This window comes from Cyprinodon tularosa, unplaced genomic scaffold (genome assembly GCF_016077235.1).
Source record: "Cyprinodon tularosa strain WSP-4 unplaced genomic scaffold, ASM1607723v1 ctg296, whole genome shotgun sequence".
In the NCBI taxonomy this organism is placed as follows: Eukaryota; Metazoa; Chordata; class Actinopteri; order Cyprinodontiformes; family Cyprinodontidae; genus Cyprinodon; species Cyprinodon tularosa.
The window spans coordinates 532,239-556,973 of record NW_024039003.1 but is presented as its reverse complement, the minus strand read 5'-3'; the positions used below and the strand labels follow the sequence as shown (position 1 = coordinate 556,973).

The 24,735-nt window shown below is 38.7% G+C and overlaps 1 protein-coding gene across 1 annotated transcript; it reads right to left on the bottom strand.

Moving 5' to 3' along the window:
* On the bottom strand, window positions 1-23,048 carry LOC119787362 (protein mono-ADP-ribosyltransferase PARP6-like). The gene is made up of 23 exons (XM_038291184.1): window positions 22,589-23,048; window positions 22,377-22,441; window positions 18,486-18,566; window positions 17,042-17,136; window positions 16,898-16,958; window positions 12,259-12,349; window positions 10,759-10,828; window positions 10,524-10,670; window positions 10,296-10,428; window positions 9,791-9,922; window positions 6,317-6,412; window positions 6,151-6,243; window positions 5,954-6,079; window positions 5,801-5,866; window positions 4,561-4,628; window positions 3,617-3,665; window positions 1,134-1,246; window positions 985-1,057; window positions 827-896; window positions 650-729; window positions 507-570; window positions 353-437; window positions 1-264 (listed from the first exon to the last, which is right to left on the bottom strand). Exons 2-23 carry the CDS (start codon window positions 22,377-22,379, stop codon window positions 168-170), a joined length of 1,893 nt encoding a protein of 630 aa, XP_038147112.1. The 5' UTR covers window positions 22,380-22,441; window positions 22,589-23,048; the 3' UTR covers window positions 1-167.
* Window positions 23,049-24,735: the final 1,687 nt, after the last annotated feature.

The following is a 24,735-nucleotide window of genomic DNA, read 5'->3' as shown; positions in this document are numbered from 1 at the left end:
ATATAAAACAACCCAAATTGGATCAGGCAATCATTGTAATGAAATACAGTAAAAAAATATAACTGATGATGAACAATAGTTGTTAATTACAGCCTAAAAATATGAAAGCTAAACTGGTTTCCAGTAAATGTTCATTGATACACTTGCAGGAAAGTGCACTGGTGTTCTCAGCAGGGCTCGGATCCAGTCGCCTGTAAAATTTCCCTCTGGATTTGTGCGTCTTGCGAGTTGATGTGCACATCTCCCACCTGACCGTTTTCATACCTGCTCCAGGCAAACCGCGGTGAGATATCAAACAGCTGTTTGCAACACATTTTATACTGAAATACACACTGTCGGGCGTTTTACTCACACAAACAGGAAACGTGTGCACACATGGTCCGACACCGGACAAACCCAAACGTTCCCATGCTTCTGAAGGGCCTTTGAAGTAACGACTAAGACAAAATGACAACTCTGTTAGACAAAATATGACGCTGAAGAGCCGCCGCTGTGTAACTGCTCACCTTCACAGAGTGCAATGCAGCTCAGGTTGGCGCTTTGCAGAAACCTTGGTTGCCCTGCTTCTTCCTGAAACAAAGATACAGGAAAAGAAATAAGAAACAGGAAATGCTTTATTGCACCAAATACTGAATGCGATTAACCTAACCTGTTTTATTATATTAATTCGGTTGTATTTTGCAATTAGTTCATCTCTGGTCGGTATCTGGTGTTGACCTTTACCCATGTCTGAGATACCACAGAGATAACAGAACATTGTCTTATGATCACTGCACACTAACCACAAAGATTAAGAAAAAAAAAGCTCTGAAGTGTGAACTCTCACCAGAATATCCGAAAGATATGTTTGAAATGGGACTCAGATATATTCCTTTCCCATAAGCGGCTCCATGAAGCTTTAAAAGAGCAAAATAAGTTATCTCAACCTGAGGTTTGGCTGCTCTAGATGGGCTTTAAATGAACTAAAACCGCTTTAAAATGTACCTGTAATTTTGTATATGATGCATTGATGAGGCCTCTTCTTAAAATAGAGTGCCAGTTTTCAATGTGAGAACCGCTGAAACAAAGAGCAACGTTTTAAAAATGTGGCGTTGTAGATTTGTTGGTGGGAATGTAGCTTAGATCTTACTCACTGGAAGGCAAAAGTGCTGCCGTAAAGTTTTCTGGCCGTTTGAAAGCGGATCTCTTTAGATGGAGGTGCGCTGACCAGCAGGAACTGATGGGGCGTGCACATAAACTTCAGTCGCTGGAGTAAGAATTATAGGAGAGAGAAAGTTGAATAAAAAATTTTAAGAATTGCAGGCTACAGTCATGGAAAGCAATATGCAAAGACATTGGGGGTGCAGATCCCCATGTTTGAGATTAAGGATGAATAAATGTTCAATTTCACACATTTTATTTTTTGAAAAATTATCCAAGGCTTTGTACACTGCAAACAAATTAAATCTAAATACTTAATTTAGATACTAAATTCTTAAAATCAATGCATTTTTTCTTGAATTGAGAAGATATGTGAGACAATGGAACAAGACAATTTACATTTACCGTATAATAAGAAAAAAACAATTGCTTTGTCTTATTACAATGCATATTATCTAATTATCTTATTCTAAGAGTAAAAATACTCATTCAATTAGCAAATCATCTTATGTACCTGCTCAGATTAAGGCTAAATACACTCACCGGCCACTTTATTAGGTACCCCATGCTAGTAACGGGTTGGACCCCCTTTTGCCTTCAGAACTGCCTCAATTCTTGGTGGCATAGATTCAACAAGGTGCTGGAAGCATTCCTCAGGGAGTTTGGTCCATATTGACATGATGGCATCACACAGTTGCCGCAGATTTGTCGGCTGCACATCCATGATGCGAATCTCCCGTTCCACCACATCCCAAAGATGCTCTATTGGATTGAGATCTGGTGACTGTGGAGGCCATTTGAGTACAGTGAACTCATTGTCATGTTCAAGAAACCAGTCTGAGATGATTCCAGCTTTATGACATGGCGCATTATCCTGCTGAAAGTAGCCATCAGAAGTTGGGTACATTGTGGTCATAAAGGGATGGACATGGTCAGCAACAATACTCAGGTAGGCTGTGGCGTTGCAACAATGCTCAATTGGTACCAAGGGGCCCAAAGAGTGCCAAGAAAATATTCCCCACACCATGACACCACCACCATCAGCCTGAACCGTTGATACAAGGCAGGATGGATCCATGCTTTCATGTTGTAGACACCAAATTCTGACCCTACCATCTGAATGTCGCAGCAGAAATCAAGACTCATCAGACCAGGCAACGTTTTTCCAATCTTTTATTGTCCAATTTCGATGAGCTTGTGCAAATTGTAGCCTCAGTTTCCTGTTCTTAGCTGAAAGGAGTGGCACCCGGTGTGGTCTTCTGCTGCTGTAGCCCATCTGCCTCAAAGTTCGACGTACTGTGCGTTCAGAGATGCTCTTCTGCCCACCTTGGTTGTAACGGGTGGTTATTTGAGTCACTGTTGCCCTTCTATCAGCTCCAACCAGTCTGGCCATTCTCCTCTGACCTCTTGCATCAACAAGGCATTTCCGCCCACAGAACTGCCGCTCACTGGATGTTTTTTCTTTTTCGGACCATTCTCTGTAAACCCTAGAGATGGTTGTGCATGAAAATCCCAGTAGATCAGCAGTTTCTGAAATACTCAGACCAGCCCTTCTGGCACCAACAATCATGCCACGTTCAAAGTCACTCAAATCACCTTTCTTCCCTATACTGATGCTCGGTTTGAACTGCAGGAGATTGTCTTGACCATGTCTACATGCCTAAATGCACTGAGTTGCCGCCATGTGATTGGCTGCTTAGAAATTAAGTGTTAACGAGCAGTTGGACAGGTGTACCTAATAAAGTGGCCGGTGAGTGTATACTTAATTCAATAATTTTTTTACTTATTTCTGCATAGTTTTTACAGCGTATGCAGAATTTTTAGACCATCAAGAATGTATTTGGAATTATGTTGAAAAAAATTCAGGGGAAAAATAGCGTCTCCCATGAATTACAAAACCGTTTAGAATGTATTTGTTTTTTTTTATTCAATATAGGAGGGACATTAGCTGTCATGTATTACTGATGAACTTGATCAGTTGAACCTGATCTCCATAAAGGTGGAACTCTCAATTTTTTCATACAGACATGTGTTAACTCAAGATTATAAAACATCAGATGTGACCATAAAGAAGGCTTTGTTGATTCTCGCCCACCTTGGATATTCTAAATGTAAGGTTATCCGTTCGACTGCTAAAACTCATCCAGAAAAAGGTCATCATGAGGTCTAATCTACTGCTGGATGGTTGAAACAGAAAATGATTGATGTGTGAAAATGGCTTAGTCAAAGTCTAAACCATAAGATCCATTAAATGGCTCCAGTGGGAGGAAAGGAGAGCTGTGCCTAAACAAATGTCCACAAAACCTAACAAAATGGAGAACTAGTGTTTTTATCACATGTTTGTTCCCTAATCTCAGATTTTCAGGAGTTAATTGCATCCAAAGACCTAAATAAGACAATTAAATGGACAAATATTCAGAGTGGTTTTTAAACTACATCATTTAAGGAGCCCCTTGTGGATGATCCATTCACATACCTTGTTGAGTGGAAGCTTGACGATGTGGGATCTGTTGCTTGCTAAAATCCTACAAGGAGAGTAAGAGATGATTGGAGATTTAATAAAAAATGTTTAAAAAAAATTTCAGTTAAAGGTTTAGTGGAGGAGTTTTGCACATTTTTGAAACAACCTGCCCTCTCCACTTAAAAAAAAAATGCACATACACATCCCTTCTGCCCAGAACTTCGATGAAACTCGAAGGTGAAATATATATATTTTTTCCCTTTTACTCGATGTATTCCAGCATCCAGCTGCCATGCACGTGGGCATTGTCAGTTTCACTATAGATCTGGTGAATTTCAATGGTGAAGTCCTCTGGAAATCTTCAATAATTGTTGTTGATTGCAGATGTGTCTAGTAGTTCCCATTGATTTAGCTTGGAAAGCGGGGAGAATGGCGCTAGGCTTACCGCACCGTGACGTCACTGCTGGAAGATGGCAGGAGGGAGGGGCTACTATATTTGGGCAAAAATGGCCGCTCCCAGACTCAGTGATCGCGATGAAAATTATTGTTTTAATTTTTTACTGATTAACGCTAAATTCATTAAATCACCACGAACATTTTAGTCTTAGGTAGAAATAATGATCCATTGATAATTCCTTGCTGACCGGACGTTTTTTTAACGCGTTAGGGCGTGCATGAGCCCATTTCTCCTTGTGCACGCTCTGTTTAAATCGCTGTTTGCATCGCTCATACAAGCTTACTTTCCAAAAGAATATTTGCATTTTTCCACTATGTCAGACTCACCACCGGTAAGTGAAAATGGGGAAGAGGGCGTAGGACGGCCTTACGTAAACATATCACCAGAATGATTGACAATTAGGAGGACCAATTGTTTTGATGATCCACCCGGAAAAAGAACATCCTCCACTAAACCTTTAATACATGATATTTAAAGCTCTTCAAATGCCTGTTTAACCCACCATTGTAGTAAAGGATGAGCGAGGGGGTCTATCTTGTCCATCTGCTTCTTTATCTCAGAATATGGACCCTGAATGTGAAAGAAAGCTATCAAGTTAAACCCTTTTGATGTAGCCTGCGGTACGTATGGGGCGCCGTTTGTAAACACTGGAAAAAAACAAAATCTAGATAAGTAATTTCTTCTTACAATTAGTGCATTTGTTCTTGAATTGAAGAGATAAAAGAGAGACTTTGCCAATGGAACAAGACAATTTACATTTAAAATAAGAAAACACAACTGCATTGTCTTATTGCAAGTGCATATTATCTAATTATCTTATTTAAAGAGTAAAAATACTCATTCCATTAGCAAATCATCTTATTTATCTACTCAAATTAAGGGTAAATACACTTAATTAAAGACATTTTTACTAATTTTTAGATTGTTTTTGCAGTGAAGTTAAGCAGTCAAACATAAGGAACAATGTTTTTTAAGAGAAAAATAAGGGGTTTATTTTATTCCAAGTCATTTTTTTCACCATGTCATTCATTCATTTATACAAACATTACTTTGTTAAATATTATTTTAATATTATTTAAATACTTATTTTAATAACTAAAGTTTCAAACTTTAGTTTGAAAAATAAATATTTAATTTGGATACTTAATATTTAATTTGCAAACAAAATATTTCGCTGCAAAATAAATATTTACTTTGTTAAATAAATATGTAGCTCGAAACTAAATATTTATTTAAAAAACTAAATATTTTGTTTGTTATATAAATATTTAGCTCCAAACTAAATATATTATTTAACAAACTAAATATCTACACTGGAAAAAAACATTTTTTTCTTCACATAAGTGCATTTTTTCTTGGATTGAGGAGGTAAAAAGAGACATTTTGCCAATGGAACAAGACAATTTACGCTTAAAATAGGAAAACACTGTTGCATTGTCTTATTTTAATTGCATATTATCTAAATATCTTATTTGAAGAGTAAAAATACTCATTCCATTGGCAAAATATCTAATTGACCTGCTCAAATTAAGGGTAAATACACTTAATTCAGGAAATTTTAACTTGTTTATAGATCGTTTTTCCAGTGTAGTTTGTTAAATAAATGTTTAGCTCCAAAATAAATATTTAGTTTGGAGCTAAATATTTATTTAAAAAAACAATACTGCTTAACTTTATAAACTGCGCCTCATAAGTACGCAGTACAAAAACATGTTAATGTTTTTTTTTAAATATTAAGTCACCTGAGCCATCTTCCTGACTAGCAGCACGCCATCCAGAGCTTTCTGCAGCCGTTTAAAGCTCTTTCTCTGTCAGAAAAAGCAATGGTAATTTAATATATGGGTAAAAATGTAACAGTTTCTTAGAAAATGAGGTTAGAAGCTCACAGACGATACCTTAGGATTGAAGGCCAGAGTTTTGGGGTTGCATGGGTCAACAACGGAGGGATACGGTTCAAATATGATGCTTTTGCGTGATGACAGAAGAGCAGCTCTGCACATGGCCACCAGCAGGTCAATCACCTGTAACAGCAGACATTAGTGGGATGCTAAACTCTATAATCACTACAACAGCACATGAAAGCGTTGCTGACCTCTGCACCGGTGGCAACCTCTTCTGTTGCTGCAGACATAACTCCGAGTGTGTGAAAGGAAAATACGCACAGCTCCCGTGTGCAAACAGCAGTCTGAGAAAAGCAGAATCTCCAGTAAATACACACATGCTCATCCCCCATCCTGGTGCTTTGTATGGAGTCGTACCTTCAGCATGGGCCCATTTTGGAAAACATGGCGTTCATCACAGACAACGCAGTATTCATTCAGTGTGGGGATTCTCTGCTCAGCATACCTCATTATCTGCGTACGCACAGAAAATACAGATCTGTTTTTATTATTGCCAAACCATTGAGGCGTGTTGTTGCTAAATAAAAAGGCTTGTCTTGGTATTTCTAAATGTTTCCCTGGTTTTCTCATTTTTTTCCTGTAAATAAAGAAAAAATAACTGAGGATAAAAGTAAGAAAATAGAATTTTTGTTGTGGAAAATAACCAAGATTGAATATTTTCACATTAGAATTTTTTACATTTTTTACTATGAACTCAACCTATCATCATTCAACATATATATGTGTAAATACCATCTTGGTTTTTTCTTGTGTCTCTATTTAGGACTTTTGAATTTTTTTGCTTGCAGTTCCAGTGATGATCTGTTGATGTCCTCAGTTGCTTTCCTTATTTTGCTCTTAAATCACCAAGTTTTATACAGATAATAAGCTGTTTCTTCTGTTTCTGCTCACAGTTTTTCCTCCCAAGACGTAGCAGGTGGCTTCTGGTTTTATTGTCTGGTTGGATTTGATTCGTTTTTTATTACTTAGTGTTACGGCTGCAGTGGGTTTCTGCACTTTTCCTTGCAGGGTTCTGGATGCAGGCCTTCTGCAGGTGATCTGTTTTGCCCTAATTGGTCCTCGTCTGCTTTAAAAGCTGTCATGCAAGGAGCAGACAGGAGGCTTCTCTCTCTTACCTCCTCAGAACCCCGTTTGGTTTGGTTTGTATCCTGTCCTAAGGTTGGGTTTTGTTAGGTTTGGTTGCATTTGCTTATTTCTGTTTAGTTATTGGTTTTGCATTAAGCGATTTCCTATACCCCATTTTATTTATTCCTTTTCAGGTATTGTTTCTTTAGTATAATTTAATAAATTAAATTTTCACTTTAAAGAAAATCCTTGTGTGGTCTCCTGGTGGACGTCACACTTAGCGTTGACTCATTACTCAAACCAGATTCCTGCATCTTCCATCAATTCTCATGACATAATCATGACTGACTTATTAAAATCTGTCTGTTTCAAATATATATTTTTTTATTTTAACACAGTACTACATATCTGCTGGAATACAAGATGTTATAAGATTAAATCACATTCATTTTAGATTTTAGATTAATTAAAAAATGTAGGGTGAACAAACAGTGGCTAGCACTGCTGCCTTGCAGCAAGAAGGTTCTGGGTTCAACTCCCGGTCTGTGGTCTTTCTCCATGGAGTTTGCATGTTCTCCCTGAGTATGTTTGGGTTCTCTCCGGGTACTCCGGCTTCCTCCCACAGTCCAAAAAACATGACTGTTTGGTTAATTGGCTTCTCTAAATTGTCCTTAGGTGTGAATGGTTGTTTGTCTTTGTGTTGCCCTGCGATGGTCTGGACTTATTGAAGGTTTTCTCTGGTATTGTTGATATTTCTTTTATATTTTTTAAGGATGGAAGGCCTCCATGCCATTACCATAATCTTCAGCTACCTGCAATGATTCTTTATCAGGGTCAAGTTTGGACTTCAAAATGTTTCTGTCTCTCAGAAGAGACATTTCCGTAAATTTCAAACAGTGACATTAAACCTACATCTGTGTACCTTTCAAATATTAAGATGCAAAACAAGTGACAGTAATATCATCAGTCATTTTTTTCCAATGTTTATATAACTTTTTAGAACAGATTTCAATACTTTCAAACATATTTATTATACTCCTTCAGATTTATCAGTCTTGGATTTTTTTTTTCCTCCAAGACCAATGCATTAGAACTCTCTGTTGCATAGTCTTTGAACATGGATTTTCTAAAACAGGGGTAACCTATTAAAAATCAGCAGGGTTCGAATAAAGAAAATCATCAACCAGTAAAGGTCCGGAGACATTTTTAATTATAATCTGTTACTTTAAACAGAATTTATAACTGAAATAAAATGCAGGTGTTTATGCATCCATGTTATACATCGAATTTTTAAATAACTAAAAAAATTTAAAATCTAAAGTGTTTTTGAAATAGAGAACAACAATATTTCAGTTTGGTATAATAGACAATTTCCTGACTCACTTTTTTTTTTTTATAAAACACCTGAACTGACAGTTTTTCTTTCTATTTTCTGTCTTAATGTTGGCAGTGGGCTTTAGGCTGCCCTGCAAGGCTTTAAACCTGGGTTTAACCGGAGACTAAGCCATTCTCAAGCACATATCAAGGAGCTCATTTTGAGCCTGGATCCAGATTTATTGTTGATTCTGTTCATGGTGGAGAATCCTGCTTCACAGCAGCAGGTTGAGCCAAACATCCTCTAAATGTGCAGGGTCATCTTTGAGCACGCCATTTCACTTTTCTTTCACCAGTTCACCGCAGTTCTTCCAGCAGTCCACACTTTCTCTGCTCTCTTTTTCTCATGGTCTTCTCCTTCTTTCCCATCGCCCGGCTTGCCACAGGTTTGCCTGCTGGGTCTAAAAGTAGCAGCAGCAGCAACCCAGACTGACAGCTCATTGGCTCATTTGGATCACGTGCAGCCTGGAGCCGGACGCTCCGCAGGGCTTTACCGTATTAAAGGCATACTATGCAACATTTTTCAGTTAATTAATGTGTTCCATAACGTTTTGGATGATTAAATGAGTCATTTCAGGTTGAACAAAGGTATTCCCGGCCGCCCTGGTGGTCTGTGGGGGAAATACCGCACTTGCAATTGCAGGAGCACCGACCCGCACCCACAGGCTCAGAAGTCTCGCGAGAGTCGGTCTTGCTTTACGGCGAGAACTGCTACACACCCCCAGTTAAAAGCATGCGCGTTGCTAGCATAGTGGCAATCTTTCTGCAGTTATCATGGCGGAACCAGCGTGAAAACAGCGAAAGCCCATGTCGGAGCAGGCAAGAAAGAGGAAAAGGGCTCCGGACAGAGAGAGGAGTCGTACACGGGTGAACATCGGGCAAGCTTTTTCCGAATGGCGAGAGCTAAAATAAAAAGAAGGCTGCAAGGCTGACGCGGACCTCGCGTTTCTGCTGATGCGATTGTAAGTAACATTGGAATGGTTTCTCTCTCTCTGTGTGCATGTTCATACTTTCACTGTGTTAGTCATTTGTTGCGTTCGCCTGTCTGCTAAGCTCAAAACAACCGCGCCTGGCTTGACGGAGAAACCAGGAGAACAGCTGAGCATATTTACGACAGTGCACTTTTACTTTCGCCCTCTGGGGGGAGCCTCGCTGGAAAATAAACACCGGTTGCATAGTATACCTTTAACAGAAGCGGCGCAAGTGAAGGTAGACACTGTCGTCAGACAACATGCAGTAATCTATAAATGTTTTAAATCAGGTTGGGTCTGGATCTGGACCGCGGTCCTCTAATCCATCACCTCTGGTCTAAACACTGCAGGAAAATTACTCATGGACACTTGCAAGATCACATATTTCAGTCACCCTAGCGTCAACAGAACCCCGCCTTACCTGAACCAGGAAGCCATGTTGCAGGGTGGGGGTGCTTTTACAATGTCTGATGGCCTGGGAGGTGAACAGCAGCTCCACCAGCTGTTTGGGGCTCAGATGTGCTGAAGATTTGACTGCTGAAACCATCACTTTCTGGGGGAAAAAGTTTGTGTTAATTTACTGCTTTCAGAACCCAAATCTGACAGAAGCTCCTGAGACATTTTTGGACCAACAAATCTGATGACAATGCATATATTGAAAGATGGCAGACATGGAAAAGTTGCAGACAGTTATCTGAAATTTAGCAACACCGACAAAATGTTGGTAAGTTATTATTTACACAATTTTATTGATATGAAATGAAATGAAAATGAAATGTTTCTGTCTTCTTATTTAAAGAAAGCACATTTCTGAAACCATCCAAATCACAAAAAATATCAGTTTGAGATAAAAATCTTTGATAAATAGAATGAGTAAAAAGTAAAAAGCATGGGCATGAATCATTTTGATCAGAGAAAGTCCAAACCTTTCCTCCAGCTGTGTATGTAAACAGTTCTCCTGTTGGGTTCTTGATGTTGTAAGAAGTCGTTTGGTTTGTAAAATGATTCTGTCTTCTTGCTTTCCTGTCTTTGCCAGACAGTTGCTGGATCTCATTTGACCTGATTATAATGAAAAAACCTGATTATAATGAAAAAATAAATAGCCTGTCCATCCAATCCTAATTAAAACAGATATTTGCAAAGCTTTGTCGTACCTCGGTGGTGGTAACCATAAACTAAATCGAGAGCTGAACTTCTTGATGGTCCCACTGGGTCTCAACCAGTTGTGTTTGCTCCTTTTCTGGACAACAGGGCAGTTTGTCAGGTGTTTCCACTCCTGAGCTATGAAGACTGTAAGAATACTAGCAAGCAAACATGACTTAGTCACCAAAAAACGATCAATTAACCACTTCATGATTCATCGCCAGGAATCACAGCGGTAAAACTCACTTTTTCAGTTGCCTTCCTACACTGAACGTATCCTCACTATTCGATGGTTGAAAGACTTCCACAGAGGGCACTGTGGGGAGAAACATTGATCCCTCAGATGTTGGATTTTTGTCTGTATACTAACAAAGGTGTCAAAAGTATAAATGTTTAATACTCCAGTCGAAGTATAAATCTCATGTTTCAAAACACTTTTGTAGAAGTAGAGGATCAGTTGTAGCTTTTTACTCCAGTAAAAGAGTAAAAGTTCAATTTGTAAAACCAATTAAAGTATGAAAGTAAAAGTAATGCAGGAAAAAAAATGTTAAGGACAGAATTTTTACTGCACTGCCTTATTAAAGGAGTTCCAAAAAGTTAAAGAACAATCCATTTTCCAAGTTTGAAGACATTTCTCTTCCCATCCAGGAAGCTTTTTCAATTCAAAATGTCAGAAATAGCCTTGAGTTCTAGTCTTTATAGACTGGACCAAAACAGAGCCTTGTTTTGGTTTAGAAACACGCTAATTGAACCTGACGAATTTTGAATTGGGGTCGGTTTTTTTTCTTTGTTAGCCTATAATACCTGAAACCTGTCTATGTCTCTGAAAGGGGGTCGTTAAAGGGAATTTTTGGCCTGGTTCAAGAGGTGAGGTGCTCTGGTTCCCTATAATGGGGTGGGGGTTGCAATGATAGAGGGAAGGAATTAAAGCAATTGCTGCATTGTAGGTTTTTGAAAGCTGAAATCTGAGTCCACCACTTCAGCTTAGAGTTGTTTTGTCTTTCTTAACATAGATGGTTTCCTTCACACCCCTCTATTAAAGGAACATTTTCTCCAATTCTGGATGATAACTTACTTAGACTTAATATTCTTATTACCAAAATATTTTTTTTATTTTGGTATGTGGTGAACAACAAATTTCAGACAAAGAAATTGTCCGGATAAAGGAAATGATTTTTATGTTTTTTAAATACTAAAAGACCATGAAGCAAACCTAAGAAGTCTATTTTTAAAATATAAGGGGTAGAAAGAAGAGATAATTGCAAAAGAATCTAAGGAGTAGAAGTAAAAATTTCTACTTAAAGGTATAGTGGACAATGTTTTTTTTCCCGGTGGATCATCAAAATAATTGGTCCTCCTAATTGTCAATCATTCTGGTGATATGTTTAAGTAAGGCCATCCTACGTGCTCGTCCCCATTATCACTTACCGGAGGTGAGTCTAACATAGTGGAAAAATTGCACATATTTTTTTGGAAAGTAAGGTTGTATGACCGATGCAAACAGCAAATTTTAAACAGAGCGTTCACGAGGAGAAATGGGCTTGTGCACGCTCTCGTACACGTTTAATAGACTTTCCCTCTCAGGAGCAGGTAGAGGTTGTGCATGTAAGTTTTGCTTTTTTTTTACGTGGAGGGGCGTGTCTTTAAAAAAATTGGTGAAAATCCTTCCCTATACCTATAAATAAAGTAATGACGTATTTGTAGGTCATTACTGGACACCTCTGTATACTAGGTCCAGGGGCTCACCAGGTCCATCCAGATACTGAGACGGGGAGAAGTGAAGTCGGATGACGATCGGCTCTGATGGATTAATCCTCCAGGCTTTAGCTACTCCCACCTGGAGACACCAAACACTGAGGTCAGATTGAAACGGAAATCTATCAACACAATGAATGCAGTGTCTCCAGGGGTTTTCTCTACGTCGGCTTTCTGTACTGTTTGGGAGAGAAAGAAGTAAGAATGCTCTAAAACTTCCAGTCTGATCACAACTTCTTTGTTTGTTTAAGGCTGAAGCTACTTTCCCTCTAAAGCAGCAGATAAACATCAACAGCCGAATATCCAATCTAATATTACTGGTATAAAAAAAATCCTAAGAGAAACAGTTAAGTTTATCAAATAATCTTAATAGTAATAAAAGTCATTTGAGATGAGAGCACCCTTTTATTATTCCATTATTATTATATTTGTTGTTTTTTTAATTATAATTAATATTCAGAATTCAAACTTATTAAAGTGCTTTAAATATGAAATTTTTCCATCCTGTTCAATAAATGATCAGTGTTTTTAATTCAGAGTAATTTGCATCTGAATGTGCTTTACTGGAGGCCAGTGGCGGTTCTAGACCAAATGTACCAGGGGGCCAGGAGGGGGCCAGCATTTTTTCATGGTGGCCCAGAAAAGCATGAAATGAAGAGACATTTTTTTTTATTCAATTAGGTTTAATTAAAATTCTATGTCTTATTATGTCAATATATTTAGGATTTTTACATATTTTTGACTTAATATAAGTAAAAAGTACGTTTTCTGTAAAATCTGAATTAGAACTCAAGAAAAACTGTTAAATTCAGCTGTAAAAATTAGTTTTTTTTTTTATTTGTTTTGAAAAAAATAATTTAGCAGATGAAAACTTGGATTCTATTTCAATCCCACTGAAGCTATCGCCTTGTTGTTTTTAAATAATTAGTAAAACAGAATTTGTAAAATAAAAATACATTTTAGAAAAAAGAAAAGAAATAGATCCAAAAGACCCTGTCTGTTCCAGCGCAGATCCAGTATTATGTCTTTGGTACAGGGGCCATAACAGGGGCCAAGACATGAGCTACAGGGGCACAGGCCCCTGTTGGCCCCTGTCTAGAACCGCCCATGCTGGAGGCATCCATATTTATCAAAGAACACTACTGCCACCTACTGGTTTGTGACGTCACGGTGCGGTATCGGCTGTTGATCAAGTCCCAGTGCTGTATCTGGTGTTTGTCACAACGCGCTATTATCCAAGTCATCTTGAAAACATTCTTCTTCCAAATGTTGGCTACATATTACGGGTTTTTTCTCTGGCCAGAAGTTCCATGGCAAATCCTCCCTCTTCAAGTTGGCGATCCAACGACCAACCCGTCCGTGGAGGATCAGGAATCAGAAAGGTGGAATAACTTTTTTTTTCCACTTTCACCCGATGTATTCCAGCATCCAGCTGCCATGCACGTGGGCATTGTCAGTTTCACTATAGCTCTGGTGAATTTCAATGGTGAAGTCCTCTGGAAATCTTCAATAATTGTTGTTGATTGCAGATGTGTCTAGTAGTTCCCATTGATTTAGCTTGGAAAGCGGGGAGAATGGTGCTAGGCTTACCGCACCGTGACGTCACTGCTGGAAGATGGCAGGAGGGAGGTGTATTAGGTTTCTGTCTTCTGTCATGTTTTTCTTTTGAGTTTCCAGTTTTGCTTTTCTCCTTGTTTCCTAGAATTTATGGTTTAATTCTTAGTTTATTGTCTTCTTTGTTTTTTTTTCTCAGTTACTGTCCTAGTCTTGGTTCTGTTATGTTTTCTTTTGAGTCTCCATGTTTTATAGTCCTAGTGGTTTAATTATTATTATTTCGTTGTTATTTCCAGTCTTCCAGGTTTTTCATTTGTTGCCCTCTGCTGCCCTCTTGAGTTCTCCATTTTTCTCTTGCTCCTTTCTTGTTTCTGCTCTGCTCACACCTGCTCCTAATCTGCTCGTTAACCCTCTCTTTGTTTCAGTCTCCTACAAATACTCTCTCTGTTCTCTTCTTCTTTGCTGGGTCTAACCTCTTCAGTCTACCTCCTACTTGTCTCTCTGAGCCTTCCTCCTGGTTACAGTTATTCCCCTCCTGACTCCATGGTTTTTGGTAACGTTTGACTTGTGTTTTTGAATTTTTTTGGACTCCTGGGGCCTGTTTCAATAAGGAAGTTCAACCAACTCTGAGTTAAAACTTGAACTCTGAGTTGACTTATCCTGAGATTGGAAACTCTGAATTTTGGGTTTCAGAACAGCTGAAATGAGTTAGTTCAATCAACTCTAAATTGACTGACTCTGAGTTAAGCGTGTGCACCACAACTATAAAAAGCCATTATCAATGGAGCACAGATATTACGAGTCACCATGGCAACAGCGTCAGACAAAAAAAGGTGTGCATATTTCTCACCAGCAGAACTGGATGTGCTTATGCAAGCATATGCAGAATTTGAACATGTATTTTAAAAAAAAGCAACACGGCTGCAGCGGCGAAGGAGAGAGAGTTAGCTTGGGTGAAAATAGCTGCTCGAGTCAATGTGTAAGTTTACATTTTAATTACTTTTATACAGTGTTGGGTGTAATGAATTAAGTTACTTAAGTCATATAAATACTGTAATAAATTAAAGACTATAAAACAATAGTGGATTTAATATCAAATTTTAAAAGGTATATTTTGATTTGAACTTTCTCCCTCTAGTTACACACTTTGGTCAATTTAAGATTAATTCATGCAATTGAATATTGTTTATTTGAAAGCATTAGAAGTGCAGTTTCTTGTCTCTCCTTGTATTGTTCAAGTGGTTGAGGTTGATTTGGGATTTAGAAAGTAATTAATAAGTAAGTAAAACAAATTAGTAAGTAGACCAATACTTTCTAGAGACAGTAATTATTACATTAATCTAATTAGACTTGTTGAAGATAAAATTTGTAGTTAGTAATTAAGAACTATTTTAGAGTAACTTACCCAACTGTTATAATATCAGAGGTGAAACTGGAAGAACAGTATTTTATTAAACCTAATTTAGTTTTCATGGATAGGTGCAATCCTGCAGGCATCAAAAGAACATGGCAGCAGCTGAAAATGAAATATAAAAACATACTTCAAGCAGGTAAGCCTTGAGCAAATCATGGGAGTAGAGTAGCTACCTGGCTTGACAAACAGGATCATCCATAAAAGGACATGCCATTTCATTCCCTTTGATGCGCTCTACGTGACTGAAATGTGTGCAATGAATACTGTATGTCCCCAAAGAATCAATGAGGTGTTTAAACACCACTTCCTCTTTAAAAAAGGGGAGGAGACCAAAATAAACTCTGGATTTTCTGAAGAAAACCTGCTCCCGACCAGGTTAGGTTCACAGAGTAAATTCCCATGGTAACTGACTCTGAGTATAAGTTACCTCTCTTTCAGAAACGGGCTTGACTTACTCTGCTTTCTCAGGTTTAACTTACCTCCCTTTCTGTAACAGAAAACCCAGAGTTTCCCTCATTTCAGCGTTAACAAACTCAGAGTTTTCACTTAACCTCCTTTCTGAAACAGGCCCCAGGTTCCTTGTTTTGCTCTCGGACTTTGTTTTCAGTACTCATCATTAAATCTACTATAAATTCACCTCTGCCTTCCTGCCTCTGCTTTTAGGTCAATAATTCACAAACAAATTTTGACAAGGTTTTACTATATTTGGGCAAAAATGGCCGCTCCCAAACTCAGTGATCGCGACAAAAATTATTATTTTAATTGTTTTATTGATTAACGCTAAATTCATTAAATCACAGCGAACATATTGGTTTTAGGTAAAAATAATGATCCATTGATTATTGACTTTTCCTTTAAAATAGTAAAATAGAATGTATTCTGTGATGGTCCCCCCCCCAGGTTTCCCCATAGATGCTAAAGGAGCAGTTTAATAGCAGCAGGTTGTTGGATTCTCTTATGTTGTTTCTTTTGTTATGGTTCCATTCAAGTTTTATCTCTGAGTTTTCTTTGGTCTTTTTTCCATTTTTGTGTTCTAGTTATTTTTGATTATATTATAGTTCTTAGATATTTCCTTTTTGCCCTCTTGTGTCAGTCTCCTTTTCCCTAGCTCTCTTCCGGGCTCCTCTGTTCACACCTGCTCCCAATCTGCTAATTAGCCTGGTCTTTGTTTCTCCCTCCCATATATCCTCCTCCTGTTCAGTCACTCTTTGCTGGTTTGTAATCATTACTTTGTCCCCTTCTTGTTGTGAGTATTCCAGGTTTCCAGCATTTTTGTGTATTTATGTTTTTTTTTTAGATTTTTGCTTGGGTTGAACTTTTATTAAACCTTCAAGTAACCAAGTAAGTTTTTGTGTCTGCATTTGTGTCATGTCCATCCTCCACCCCCACCTTGACATCTTTTATATGTTCCCCCTAACTCTTTTAACAGCATTAAGTTGACAAAGGAAACCAATATCTATATCTTCTAAATTTAGATTCGGTATGATGTTCAATTTCTGTTTAAAAAGTTATACTAATATGTGGGGGTCCAGCCAGACTCTCAACTTGAATCTATCAGAAAATCTGTTCTGCAATTATAAGAAAGGTCTGACATATAGGTTATAAATCATTTAATTGAAAATCTATTTAAAGGCTTTATTATCAAAAGAGAATTGAACTTACATGTGTAATGTTGGGGGTAATGTTCAGCTCAACATCCACGCTATCAATTGATGGGTATTCACTAACAGAGGAAAAAACAGGAACATTTAAGGAAGAACCAGCAGACATCGTTTCAGTTTTAAGAAGCCATTAACTTCTTTTTACCGAACAGAGACAGCGGCATCGGAGTACAAAGTACGGATGGCTGCCATGTCCGTTTCTAGTTGGGGATGACAATGAAGGTCAGTAGCACAGCTCTCCTGTTGAGACAAACACTAATATGCTTACTGTACATCTGCTCTGATGGCTCAGCCCTGCAGGAGGCTGGAGGGTCGAAATGCTTTAAATCCTGAAATGATTCAGAAAATGCTTTTAGAGCAAAATGCAGGAAAGATTCAGTCTTGGTTTGAGGCGAGGCAAGTTTATTTGTATAGCATATTTCATGTACAGAAAAATTCAAAGTGCTTTACATAAAACATTATAAGCAAAAGGGAAAGAACACAATTAAAAACAATTAAAAGCGTGATTCAAAATTAAAAACATCTAAAATTAAAAAGAGAGAATACAGAGACGGGCGAATTTTAACTTTTGAATAAAATCTACGTAAATGCAGCTGAGAACAGGTGGGTCTTCAGCCTGGATTAAAATAAACTAAGTGTTTCAGCTAATCTAAGATTTTCTGGGAGTTTGTTCCAGACATGTGGAGCATAGAAGCTGAACGCAGCCTCTCCATGTCTGGTTCTGACTCTGCGAACTGATAAAAGGCCGGATCCGGATGACCTGAGGGGTCTAGTAGGTTCATACTGGGTCAAGAGGTCACTGATGTATTTTGGGCCTAAACCATGCAGAGCTTTATAGACCAGCAACAGAACTTTAAAGTCTATTCTCTGATGGACCGGCAGCCAGTGTAAAGACCTGAGAACTGGACTAATGTGGTCCACTTTTCTGGTCTTTGTGAGAACTCGAGCAGCAGAGTTCTGAATGAGCTGCAGCTGTTTAACAGATTTTTAAGGTAGACCAGTAAAGACGCTGTTACAGTAGTCAAGCCGACTGAAGATGAATGCATGGACTAGTTTTTCCAGATTTTCCTGAGACATCAGATCTTTTATCCTTGAGACGTTCTTCAGGTGATAGTAGGCTGATTTAGTGATCTGTTTGATGTGTTTTTCAAAGTTGAAGTCTGAGTCCATCACTACACCCAGATTTCTGGCCTGATTGACTCTAATTAACTCCAGCACAGCTGTGATTATGTCTTAATACATTTTGATAGAAAATACTTCCAGAGAGATTTTAACCTAATTGTGAGCATAATTTGTCATTTGAGCGTAGTAATAAAAGCCAATTTATATATATTTTTTGAAACTTTTGGACCGTGATTAGGTGAAGTTTTTCGTTGCAGTGACTTCCTAACAGCTAACACATATTCTTTAAAGTGGGGTTTGTGTTTATTTTAAGACCTTAAAGTTGTCCAATAAAATTAAGAAGTGCAATGAACGAATGCCTCTGCCTCTTTTTCCAGATGTTTTTTTTAAACTGACACCATCTGCAAGTTGTTAAATATTCTTGAGTGTTTGTCTTTATTTTATTTTCACAGAAACATTTTGTTTACCTGGATTCCACACATGAAATCCTCTGAGTCGCTGCTCTCCTCATTGCTGTAGCTCTCTGCCCACTGATGCCACTCAGCCTCCTGTGGTTAATGGACAAAAACTGTTAACAAAAACACCTGTTTTACTGTGATGGACAGAGCAGTCAGGCACAGGTGTATTTTAAAAAAACAGAGTTCTTTTATTTAACCCAGAAAAGAAAAAAAAGTACAAAATGGATCCAAAAATGAAGCCAAAGAAACAAAAACTACTCAAAATAACCGGTAACAGAACTAACTCAAACAAACTGACCTGCATTATTGAAACAAAGAGAAACTTAAATAGTGGCTGATCAGTTCAAAAAAGAAACACATGGGGGAAAACATACACAAACCTGACCGAACCAAATGAAGAAAAACCCATTTCCCCCCATAGCACTGATGTGGTATAGTCCAAATTAACTCAGCCCCTCAGCCACCTGCTGTTTCCTCTGTTAAGGGACCATAGCAGGGATGTCAAAGTTAGCCAAGGGCCAGACTGGTTAAATGTTTATTAAAACATTTTGAAATTAATTAGCCTATTGAACCAAGACCTAACACATTGTTGTTGTTTTTTTAACAAAATATTACTATTATCTAACTTTTATATTAATAAACGTATTAAAGGAATAGTACACCCAAAACATGATTAGCCTTCATTTTCTACTCACCCCCATGCTGAACAACACTCTGGAGTACTTTTTTGATATCTCAAATGCATCTGGAGATCTGGGAGGCTTCTTGCTGTCTGCTGACATTCAAATAATGGAGGTCTATGGCGCCCGAGGCAGAAAGGTCCATAAAAGTCCACAAAAAACGTGTCAATATTCCTCCATACTGCTCGTCCAATGTATTCCAAGTGTCCTGAGTGGGTAGCGTCCAGAATTTACTCGAAACGAAGTCATTTAGAATGTTTTTAGAGCATAAACAGTAGTGTATAGGATTTCCTAAAAGCGCGTTCACAAGTCTACGGAAACCGCGGCAGACCAAACCAGATGAAAGTGCGCATTCAGCGTCTTCTTAATTTCACGACTAAAATCACTAATCAACAACTTTTTCCAACTCTGAGAGAGACTAACCTCGTGCTCACCTGGCTCACGGCAGAAAATAAACAGGTGAAAAGCGGAACTTCTTCTTCTACGCTTAATGCTGAATGCACACTTTCATCTGGTTTGGTCTGCCGCGGTTTCCGTAGCGTCGTGAACTCGCAGGTGCGCGCTTTTAGGAAATCCTATACACTACTGTTTAGGCTCTAGAAACATTCTAAATGACTTCGTTTCGAGTAAATTATGGACGCTACCCATTCAGGACACTTGGAATACATTGGACGAGCAGTATGGAGGAATATTGACACGTTTTTTGTGGACTTTTATGGACCTTTCTGCCTCGGGCGCCATAGACCTCCATTATTTGAATGTCAGCAGACAGCAAGAAGCCTCCCAGATCTCCAGATGCATTTGAGATATCAAAAAAGTACTCCAGAGTGTTGTTCAGTATGGGGGTGAGTAGAAAATGAAGGCTAATCATGTTTTGGGTGTACTATTCCTTAAAGATAAATACATAAATGAAAGTGCATGCATTATAATGCAAAAATGCATTACTCCGCTGCTCTATGATCCTACCGATCACTGCTAAAATACAAAACAAAACTATGGCACAGAGACAAAACAATACTTCCTTCAAAGAAAAATCCCGTCTTGTACAAAGAAATGTAAAAATTTTGTGAATTCAGCCAGAGGTTTTCAAAAAAAGGAATTTATTAAACAAAAAGCAGAGCAATACGAAAAAGGACCAAAGAATCAAAAAGACTACAGGTGTCAGCAGAGGATTATTGAAGCCAAAATAAAAGGAGCCTGGATGGAGGGAGGAGTGATAGAGACGCATTGGAGGTGATGGAGATGGACACGCTGCCGCGTGAGGGGCAGGTGGGATCCGCACGCCAGGCACAAAACACCGGGAGGTGAACAGATGGCACAGTCAGGGCAGAGGTACGCGCTTGTAAGTAGCGCTGCGCCCCGATCGGATCCCACCTGCCTTCAATCAGTCTCTGCTGACACCTGCGCGCAGCAGGTGTGGAGCGAAGTTAGTGCACTCTGCCTCCTTAGACAACCAACTTCAGCCAAGCTTGGATTGTTAAAGAGGCAAAAACCAAAACAAATTTAAAATAACAGAAAAGCACAATCATGTTTTACCCTGGGAATCTATTGTTGGTGCTTTCAACACAACCACACTAACACTACATTCCCCACAATGCAATGGTAGCCTGCAGAGTCACAGCAGCGCACACAAGCTGCCGTGGCCTGTGGGCCGGTGTAGGTACCAGATTGACTCGGGCTGCCAGATTGACTCGGGGGCCTGCGCCTTTTGATGACGTCATAATATGGCAACTCCGCCCGTCACTATATGGCAACGCCACTCGTAACAATATGGCAACTCCACTCAAACAAACTACATTGTGCCCGCGGTCTCTATTTGTCACAAATCTATTTTATTTAGCCAATAAACGGTAATCGTCATTGGGCGGGATCTGCCTATGCTGAGATGCGTCAGAGCGTCCGCCATCTTAAATGTGGCAAATCTGCAGTTTCTCAGTCACTTAAACAGTATCAGAGGGACTTTAATCTCTGAATATACTTTGTATTCGTAGTATTTTCGTTTTTGTAATATTACAAGTTTATTTTTTGTATCCCTTTAGCTTCATTCTCCTGAATTTATTGTCGTTACAAATGCAGACCGTGGGCTCAATGTAGTTTGTTTGAGTGGCGTTGCCATAATGTGACGTCATCGGGAGGCGCAAGGCCCATGGCGAATTTGGTGACTTCATCGGAAGGCGCAGGGACCATGGAGAATTTCTTCGTAAAATTGTCCGTTTACAAACCGCAATCCCGCTTTCGAATAAAACCTACACCCCGCTATAATTACTTTAGTAAGCTGTCCAGACCAATCAAAATGTTTTGCGCAATTGTGCAAACGTTAAAACAATTATGTATTGTGACATCATCAAAAGGCGCAGGCCCCCGAGTCGATCTGGCAGCCCGAGTCAATCTGGTACCTACACCGGTTCTAATAGTAATTACATATCATCCAGGGGGGCCATGGATAAACAATTCGGGGGCCGTATTCGGTCTGTGGGCCTTTACTTTGACATATGTGGGCTATACTGGAAAAACGATCTAGAAATAAGTAAAAAGGTCTTAAATTAAGCATATTTACCCTTAATTTGAGTAGGTAAATGAGATAGTTTACCAATGGAATGAGTATTTTAACTCTTAAAATGAGATATTTAGATAAAATGCACTTGAAATAAGACAATTATCATAGTGTTTTCTTTTTTTAATTGTAAATTGTCTTGTTCCATTGGCAAAATATCTCTTTTATCTCCTCAATCCAAGAAATTATGCACTTATTTTAAGAAAAAATGACTTATCTAGATTTCGTTTTTTTTTCCAGTGTTTTTCCAGCAACTGAAATTTAAGAGAATCATAACAGAACAGGCTAAACTAGAATGTGCACACTTAATTTGGTAAATAAATGCCAAATAATGAAATCACTCCCTATATGAAACCGTATATGAAAAATAAACTAAATATCAAATGATGTGTTACCACATCTGTGTGGCTGTATATGCAGCCATCATATTTACATAAATAATTCCTACAAAAATATTTATCCATCCATCATTTTTTGCTTCTCTTTCCCAATAAAAAAAAATAAACATTTCCATTCTTTAATCCGCCAACAGCACTCAGAGGACAATGTGCTTTAAACAGCATTGCAGGGACAGATCTATAGATCATCAGTTTCTAACATTTAAACAGATAAAGAATATCTACAAAATCAGGCATCATTTCAATCTTCTCGGTCTTAGAGACTCACCATGTGATCATTTCTTTGCTTCTTTGTCAGAAGTCCTCAAAGGTTGCTTTTTTTTTTCACATTGACTGTAACGATCAAACACAATTATTAACTTCAGAAGCTTTGCTACCTTGGAAACAAGCACACAAACAGGATTTTATGAAATTGCTGGAGTGATAACCAAAGTATTTGCAAGGATAAACCCTGTTGGTTCCATAGAACCTAGTTCTTACCTCTCCTTTGGGAATAAATTTGATCTTGTCATATCTTAAACCCGTTATTAAAAAGCTGATGAGATTGTTGCAGGTTTTCCACAAAACAAAAACAATGTGTCCCCGTCTGGTAGCTCTGGCTTAGTCCTCTCTCTCTGTCTGAGAGCACAGTTAGAGGTTCGTCTGGCTTCCAGGTCACATGACTGGTGAGATGAACCTGGTCCAGACTGACAGGAAGTTCAGGTCTAGACCTGTACAGAGGCAGACGGTTGTCCTGCTTGCTTTCTATATACGTCCCTAAAGATTGTTTATTACACGTAGAAGAGGAGGCCAGTTTCTAAGAGTCACGTCTAACATCCTGATTTAAACAAAGAGCACTGGTGTAAGGGTTTGATGGATTGCAGTCGAGGCGCTGTTTGACATCTATTAGTCACCCCGTCTCTGTGCTGCATCGCTGACTGACCTTAATCAGCAGTTAGCCTTGTTAGCAGTCGCCCGCTGCTCTGCAGTCTGGTCAGATTAGATACTTCTAGGACTCCATGCATCTCCACAGGTCTTCTCCCGACAGGTCTTTTCAGGATAATCTACTTAAGGATGTTTGTGCATTGGGGTGGGCACGATTTCATTAATTCTTAGGCTTTATGCTGCCTGCACAACTGGTAGGGAGAAGAAAAGTTTACTTCAGTTTACTTACTGAGATTTTACTGAGCAGTTTGTTCTGCGGTTCTGTTCATCCCAATCATTCTTTACTGTTTATCACAGTCAATCATAATGCAAAGAAAAGAAATAAACAGTAAGATTGTTAAACCTGTCACTCTGACTTTATCTAGTTTGTCATATTTTCTTACACATTTATATATATTTCATTTAAATGTTATATTATAAACCGACAGATAGCTTTAAAAAAAAAAGGGATGAAAATGAATCACGATTCCACACATACAGACTGAAACTTCTGCCCTTTATTCCTTGTAAAATAGATAAGCTGAGCCAGATTTAATGGAGGACATCTGTCTGGGCCTGGAATTTGTCCAAGGCCATTCTAACAAATGATTCTGCATTGAGCCAACCCATTCTGTTGTAGCTACGGCTCTATGTTTAGGATGGTTGTCCTGCTCCATGGTGAATCTCCAATCCAGTCTTCAGTGTTTTTTAGCCTCAAACTGAATTTTTCTCCAGCATTAAATATTCATCTTCCCATCATGTCTGAATAGTTTCCCTACACTGCATCCCAATAGGACAACCTTCTTTCTTGCTTCCTGGATTGTAGGGAACTGCAAATTACGTTGTTTAACATACTGTTAAAGATTTAGTCTGTGTATGCACCTTGACGCTAGCCTGGTGAGACCATCCTGATCTCGCGAGCTTTCAAGGTTTCACTCGCAGATCAATCTGGAGACTCTCCGTTAAAGAAAATTTGGAGCCGTTCACCAAACGAACGTCCAATCAGCATTGGCTTTGAGGCGGGTTGAGGTGTGACGCAACGAGAAGCGCGACAGTTCAGTCTAAAGAACATGGCGGCTTCAGCCGATGAAACTAGCGTTAGCGTGGCTATCGAGCAAGTTTTATCTGAATTACAGAGTATTTCTTCACTGAAAGAAGAGCAAAACACTGCTCTGGAGGCTTTTCTCAGAGGAAAAGATGTTTTTGCTCTTCTCCCGACTGGTTTCAGCAAGAGTTTGATCTATCAATTGGCTCCTCTTCGTCGGCGCTCTGTTAGTACGTCATATGCTTCGTTGATCTGATTGGTTTATTTGGCCCGTCTATCACCAACATAGGCCAATCAGCTAACCAGTATTTTTGCCCCTTCCTAAAATTACTTCAACGGAAGGTTTCCAGATGGATATGCGGAGCAGTCAGGTTACCTTGACGCTTTATCTCTCTGGTTCTTTTTCCTGAAAAGAGATCACTCAGGAGAAACTCTTTAAATAACACTTATATGTATTAAATAACCAGGAGACATGACAACAGATTTTGATATAAATTGTAATCTTACTCAGATCAGAGAAGTTGCTTAGAGTTTACAGAAGGCAGCTGCTCACCTCTCAGGAAGTGGCCCCGATTAACAGTTAAAAAGGCATTTTATACATCTCCAGTCTGCCGCATCATCACATCATTACATCATACACATTTGCAGATAAAGAGACATCCATGGCTCCAGCCTTATC